The following is a 7,406-nucleotide window of genomic DNA, read 5'->3' as shown; positions in this document are numbered from 1 at the left end:
AGTAATCCCGATTTAAAAAAAAGGAATTCAAAAGTAATTTAAATATGTTAACTCATTACTCCACAGGCAGTAATATTGAAAATAAACTTTGCTTTCAAACACAAGTAACTAGTAATGAATTCATGTATTAGATTTAGGAAGGAATTTGTCCAACACTATTAGTTCGAAACTAGTCCCAATTCACTCTCCTGGGTCGTGATCGTCCCCAGCATCCCGACGTCTTTGTGACGTCAACAGCCCGCCTTCAACTGCCCTCCACGGTAACCACACGGGGCTTCATCATGATCCTGCTCATCATCTTCCTCCTTAACAGCGGCAAGAGCAAAAAGCAGGCTGCACTTCACATCCGCGTGTCGTCACGCAACTTTAGCCTAATATGGACAACCACACGGGGCTTTGAGCATCCAGCCAGGAACCATGCCCACTGTCCTGTGCAGTGGCAGGGGGAAACTTTCCTATGGCTTTTTGCTGCACCGATGCCTGTTTTCTCAGGTGAGGAAGAGCTAAGTCTCCGACAAAGCGGGTGTTTTCGCTTGCGTGTACGTGGGCGTATGTGTGCGTGTATGTTTTCAATAGTGTGTGCGTGTTAGTGTACAATTTCTTGGTTCCACTTTTTAAAATGGCCACATGGTTTTAATGCTTTATTGGTAATGTTCCTCAAGTGCTGTAATGCAATTCACAGATGATGTCAGAAAATATCTTAAATGCAATTTTGTAATGGACAAACTCACCCAAAAGAATAACCAAATAAATGCATCTGTCAAATAAATACATGAATATTATGGATGGAAAAAAATACAGTTTATTTACTAACCCTATTATTTATTTGAAATTCGGTAGGTTACTTGTCTGCCTGCTCCTAAATGGTAATGTTAAATCAAGGTAAATCCAGATTTAATCTTGATTGCACTTGAGTATACTGAGTGGCAGTATAGGATAAAATCCAATTAAGATGTTCAAGCACTAGGTTATCTGATGATTATTTAACATTTTCACAAATATATATATTTTTTAATCCAGGCTTTTTGATAGTATTCCAGGAATCCTAATAAAATTCAAGTAAGAATTTCCACACTAATGATATGAAATAAAGTTAACATTCAAAACCTTTCACATTTAAAAATGTAGTGATTAAAAATAAATAGTGTTATAATTACAAATTCCAGCTAGTGGGTTACAGTCTATCTGAAACTACTTGGTACTTGTGATCCTAAATAAATTTAATTTCAACCAAATTCAATCCAGAACTGATCCATGTTTCATGTGCATTCTTAAATTAAAATCAAATTTAACATTTTTTCAAATTAAAACCAATGTAATTACATTGGAAAAGGGCATCCCATAGCTTCCTCATGTGTAAATTAGAAAAATTTCAAAGTATATTTTATTTGTCAGTCATCACTTTAAAACAAAAATATTCAGTTGATCCAACATGAATTTGGGATTTTCTATTGAACAAAAACCACATGGAATTGACTTTCATAGAAATACAAAGGAATCAGAGTTTGTCATCATAGTCGTCAACAATTGATTCTTTTTCTTTTGGATAAAATCTTGCTTCATTTTATGTTACCCATTGTAGAAAGCTTATTTTGAAGGAGCATTCCGCCTGCAATCCAGAATATATGTTTTTATGTACACTATCCACCAAATGGCAGCTATTTGAAGAATGTTAGCCTGTTGAAAAGTCTTGCTGTGTGCAGCTTGTGGCAGGTGTTTTGTTTACTGGGTTGCGGTTGACTCCATCCCTCGTGGCTTCATCCGTTCATCAGGGTATTGCGTCACAAGTCTACAACTGCTAATTGGAACCCGAAGAACTGTTTCTCTTTGACCTCATATGGCACTGATGAACTGATGATGGCACACTTGAGCCCTTTTCTCCTCCGCGGGCTTCCAGTCTAGCCAAGTGATAGCGACCTTTGTGAGTCATGAATAAAGGAGGGCAAAATGGTTCATTCATTTATACATGCATAGACATAGCCACACGCGGGTGAGGATTTTAAACAGAAAGCACACAGCAGAAAATTAAAGCACAAATGAAGTTCCATACACTGATTTCAAACATACATCTATTCATTTACTAAAATGGCTATTCATTGTAAAGGTGGCACTGAATGGGAATCTCATGCTCGCTGCATGAAAATTAGCTATGTGGGAACCCTACAACTAGCAATGGCTGTCAGCAGACCTTGCATCTATTTTCTATTGCGGTTGTTCTCATTGGGGTCACAGGTAAGATACAGACAGTAGTGGGTCTCAAGTTGGGGTGCGAAAGAATAATTGAATTCAATGAAGGTCATTCAGGCGTGTTGGAGCCCATCCCAGCACTTTTATTTGTATTTACCTTTTAAGTGCAATATCTCTGCATTGAATCTTATACAATAGTATTTTTATCAAACTTCTTTTTAGCACTAAAGTACAGGTTTATTTTATTTTTCCAATTTTTCTGGATTTAACCCCACGCTAGGTTAGGATTCAGCCTTAAATCAAGGTCGGTCAAGTAATATTGTAAGGAGACGCTCACAGCGAGTTGAGCGTTACGTTGGGACTTTATTGAAACTTATGTGTGTTATGTTGTGTACCCGAGCGATCCTTTTGGTACATCAATGGGATAAAATACATCCAAGAGAAATAATCATCAAAGAGTGTGGGGACAGTTTGGTAGTGCTACATAATGACTCAAATCGGACCGTACCACATGTGGGCCAGGTTGAACCGTATTTGCAGTCTTTTTGCAGGCAAACTTGTATTCAATTATCTCTTCTTTTTCTCAATGTTGTTTCACATTTTTTTTTTTGCCTTGACAGTAACATTGAGCAAGTCTTTCATATTGCATCAGTTATTTGCTCGTAACACCAAACACCTGAGCTTCCGTAGGTGGCTTTGCTAATCTTTATGCGTGGAACTTGTGAAATTATATCTATTGCAGAGACTTACTCTGTTGCTGACCAAAACAGCAACACTGCAGCACAAAAATCAAATTGTGACTGCATGTTGTTCACAGGTTTCCCACATAGTAAAAAATATGTTAGTTAGTCAATTTCATCCTTTATAATGATTAGCAATCATTTGCATAATTAGCACCAAGAGGCTCTTGCTTTTGCTATTAATAGGAAGTAATTATATGATCAGAAATGGCATATGTGGTTGGCAGTGAGCAAATGAAACCGTGTTACAATTTTCACTATTCTAACTCATCCAAGGGACACCTTTCAAGTTGTTAAACACCAGTCAAAAGTATTGGGACACTCAGATTTTCATTATGAGTCCCCTCATTTTGTGTAAATAATCCTAAATTAATTACTCATATTCTTTTTTTACACTCCTTGAATATCCACTTCTTTAGGAAGTGTTGGAAATAAAAAGGAAAACACGCATAGTGAGGTAATAGCATGGTGGACTAGTGGTGAGAATATCTGACATTGTTTCATATGGCTACCTTCTTTTTACATTTGTGTGACAGTTAACAAAAGTTTAAACGGGTGGCATGTTGGGCATAATATAGGAATGAGTGATTTATGTTTGATTTTTTGACAAGTTGAGATAGCGATGGTGGACAACTATCTATGATTGCCGACCAGACCAGGGTATTACTTTACCTTTGCTCCTTTGACGGAATATTATTTCATTTTGCACCGAAGGAGGATAGATCTATACAGGCTATTTATTTGCATCTATTGCGTCTATTTTTGGAATCCAAGCTACATTTGATATAATTTGGATGGGTAAATGATTGAGGAAATTAGCTAGAAAATACATCAAGTCTAAATAATAAATTGATTTTATTTTCAAAAATGTTACAATTATTTTCCATTTCCAATTTTGCGGACCACCCGCAATACCGCCACGCACCACTAGAGAGCCGCGAACCACCAGTTGACAATCGATGCCCGAAAGTCATCTGTGACCCCAACAAGGACAAGCCCTGTAGGAGAATAGATGGTTGGATGCACACAGAGACGAACTGAGGTTTCTGCTCTCACGTACATCTGAATAGGGAGCAGCAAAAAAGCGAGTAACATGCGGGGGAGGCATCGGCTATAAGGGCGGAAAGCGAAAGATAATTTTGCAACATGCACACACTCTCCTTCCTCCTGCTCATCTGCAGCTGCGATTTCAACCAGACAGTATGACTCACTGACTCCTTGTCATTTCTTACAGTGACTAATATCTTCGTTTCTCATCATTCACCTGCACACCTGCAACTAAGAGAGCATGAGTGTGACTTTTAAACATCTTAAGTGTGAATTAGTTGGTTTGCATAGTTAGTTTGGCTACTGTGCGTGCGTGTGTATGCACCATCACTGATACTTAGTGATGACCTTTGACTATCCTTTGCTCTTCCTATCACACACTGGTATGTTTCTTGTGTACAGGTAAAGAGAGGCCAACACAGCTGTGCCAAAGATATTTGGAGGGTAAGGACCTATTTTTTTTATTGTATCACACATTTATGAAAACATTTCATTCATAGTAATTGCATATTCATTGCAGCAATTATATTCATAATACTAATAACTTATCTATTATATTTATATTATTTTCAGTCTCATACTGCGAAATAAGGTCACAAAATAATAGAAAGATTTCTCAATAAAATGAAGTGTATTTCCACAGCCCTGCAAATTAGAAACTTGTTGACACCGCTCTTTTCTGGGACTAAATATTAGATAAAACAAATAAAGTGAGAACACTCTTATCACGTTGTTGGTACCCTTCTGTTAAAAGAAAGAAAAACCAACAAAGATCCCTAAAATAACTTGATCGCTGTAATTTGACAAAATGCATAGGTCTGCATTTAAAGCAGAAGTTTAAACAAGTTTAAATGTTACTCAAAACCTCCGAGCACTTTAGGTTTATGTTTACTGTTGCATACAAAGAAAAGATTACTGTACCTTTCTATTTTGAAAAACAATGTTCACTTTTGTTCTGGGACTGCTCTGCTATTAGAAGGTGCTGAACCCATGCAACTGGGTAGCACGGAGGAGCTACCTGAGTTTTTATATCATCACCCCAAAACACACACCAAAACACATTTGATGTCCTTTGCTCACATGCAAAGTCAAAACGGAGAAGTTTAATCCACCTGCACTTTTCTGGTGAGGTAATAGCTACAGACGCTTAATGAAACATCACATTTCTATAGCAAAATGTCAAAAGTAGGTCATCACTCTTGTCTATTCGTTTTTACTCTTTGTGCTATTTGCTTGTATGTGTTGTGTAATTGTCTAGTCACCGTGGGACGGTGGGAAACGTAATTTCCATCTCTTTGTGTGTCTTAACGTGAAGAAATGGACAATAAAGCAGACTTTAGACTTTGCCTTTTGACTTTGAGGTGTGATTTACTAAGACAGTGGTTCCTAAACCTGTTTACACGATGCACCACTTCAAGAATAGGCTCTCATACCATCCTAGAGATCATCATTAAAATACCACCAGAGAGAAGCTGCGTACCACACTTTAAGAATCACTGTGATAAAAGATTAGAAGCAGCCTGTGTAAAATTTCACAGTTTCAAAATTAACATGTTTCGAAAATTGTCTTTTTGTTTCTGAATAAAATGTGATAAGATCGTACATAACACTGAAAATCTGAATCTGTAAAATTGACTAATCCACATTAACTTTCAGCTGCAGGCGACAAAATGGGTCAGGTCAGCTGCCTCACTGTTTTGAGATTGGGGTTTGTGGAGTTTGCATGTTGGGTTTCGGTTCCAAAAACGTGCATGTTAACTAAGAAATGTAGACTCTAAATAGTTATTTATTTTGTAATCTATGCCCTGCAATTGGCTATCGACCGGTACAGGGGCGTACACAACCTCTCACCCAAAGTCAGCTGGAGTAGTCTCCATCCTACCCGTGACCCTAGTGAAGAAGAAAACACATGGAAATTTGAATTGTAAAACTTGCAGCATTGAAACTTGATTCAACTTTGCAACTTCTGTACGATTTCTTTCTTTATTCACTTGCTTTCATTGTACCAAAGAGCTAGTCTATTTCCTAATGTATTTTGCAGTGGTTCCATTTTTTTATTCTATGGTTATCATCACATTTTGCCTACACGTTTATAATGGCATCACAAAAGACACAAAAAATACTGTTTGACTTTTGAGGCATGTTTTTCCAGAACATCTCGGTTGGATTAATCGTAAACAAAATCGTTTGAGGATTCCTAAGATTCTTGTGTGTTAATGTATGATCCAACAGGACATGACTCAGTCGTACCCATCAGAACAAGCCTTCGCAGGTGACCGGGAAATTCTCTTCAACCCTGCGGTACATTAGTTTATTTGCAATTATATTTCATTTCAATGTCATTTGTGGAGTCACATTTCTATTCCCAATCTGTTTAAAGGATGGAAAACAGCCGACAACACAACAGAGGCAAGGTATCCATTTGGATGTGGGAATTTAAATGTGTTATAATCATCTTAACATGACTTTATATGCGCTGTCCATGTCTCATTCCGACAGGTTGGGGGCTGCGAATGACCCGTCATCCCCATGTGGCGCCTCACAAGTCGTAAGTGACACATGAGGAAAACATAAGTCACAGCAGCTTCTTAAACCTCAAAGGCACAAACACAAATGTCAGTGTGGAACTCAGGGGCCACCGACCCCCTTTGAGCTTCTTCTCGGTTAGTGATTAATGCAAAGTCTGTTAGAAATTGTTACACATTCTGAAACAACAAATTTGCTCAGATTACTGTTATCATTAATGATTATTTATATGATTTATCACAATAATCATCAACAACTTAACAAAGCACATTGTAAAATTGCCAGTGTTAGATTAATACTGACAGAGTTCAATCTAACACTAGAAAAGTGATCATATGTGTCCACAGTCCACAGTCCACAGTCCACACCCATGAGTGTTAATTTAACAGTGTTACCTTTTTTTTTTACACTCAACTTGTGTTGCTCCAACACTGTTTAATGTTAAAAATCACACTGGTGAACACTGAGTGTTGATAGTGTTGATATTCCTCTACACTTCATTAAATTATACTTAACACTGGGGTGTTGGCACTTTCCTGCAGAAAAAGCTACATTTAAACATGCAACGAGTGGTAATAATAATAATAATAATAATAATAATAATAATAATAATAATTATTATTATTATTATTATTATTATTATTATTATTATTATTATTATTATTATAACAACATATTTTTACCCAGTATGTGTAATATGTTCCATTATTATATATTTATAATAACATTCATTGTGATCTTTACATTTGATATAGTTGTAATAAACTACAAATATTACAACCATGCCAATCTAACACATTGATTACAATCATCTTTATTGGCTGTGTAGGTAAGAGCACACAAACCTGTCTCCTTTAGTTTGAACAATACAGTGACAAGAAAGAACGTGTTACTTTCTAATTTATT

The 7,406-nt window shown here is 36.8% G+C and overlaps 1 protein-coding gene across 2 annotated transcripts in view; it reads left to right on the top strand.

Annotated features, from left to right (window-relative positions):
* The first annotated feature begins 357 nt into the window (after positions 1 to 357).
* The window catches only part of aff3 (AF4/FMR2 family, member 3), a 17,826-nt gene continuing 10,777 nt past the window's right edge, over positions 358 to 7,406 (top strand). For both annotated transcript variants that reach the window (XR_015067262.1, XM_085920425.1), the window contains exons 1-5: positions 358 to 492; positions 4,377 to 4,418; positions 6,207 to 6,275; positions 6,355 to 6,388; positions 6,474 to 6,522. Coding sequence is in view for 1 of the 2 variants with exons in the window: in XM_085920425.1 (XP_085776551.1) it covers positions 418 to 492; positions 4,377 to 4,418; positions 6,207 to 6,275; positions 6,355 to 6,388; positions 6,474 to 6,522 (269 nt within the window). In the remaining variant the exon portion in view is untranslated. The remainder of the gene's footprint in view (positions 493 to 4,376; positions 4,419 to 6,206; positions 6,276 to 6,354; positions 6,389 to 6,473; positions 6,523 to 7,406) is intronic.

This window comes from Syngnathus leptorhynchus, chromosome 9, assembly GCF_054491065.1.
Source record: "Syngnathus leptorhynchus isolate UIUO chromosome 9, UIUO_Slep, whole genome shotgun sequence".
Classification (NCBI taxonomy): domain Eukaryota; kingdom Metazoa; phylum Chordata; class Actinopteri; order Syngnathiformes; family Syngnathidae; genus Syngnathus; species Syngnathus leptorhynchus.
The sequence above is the reverse complement of the archived record's forward strand: the minus strand, read 5'-3'. Positions and strand labels throughout refer to the sequence as shown.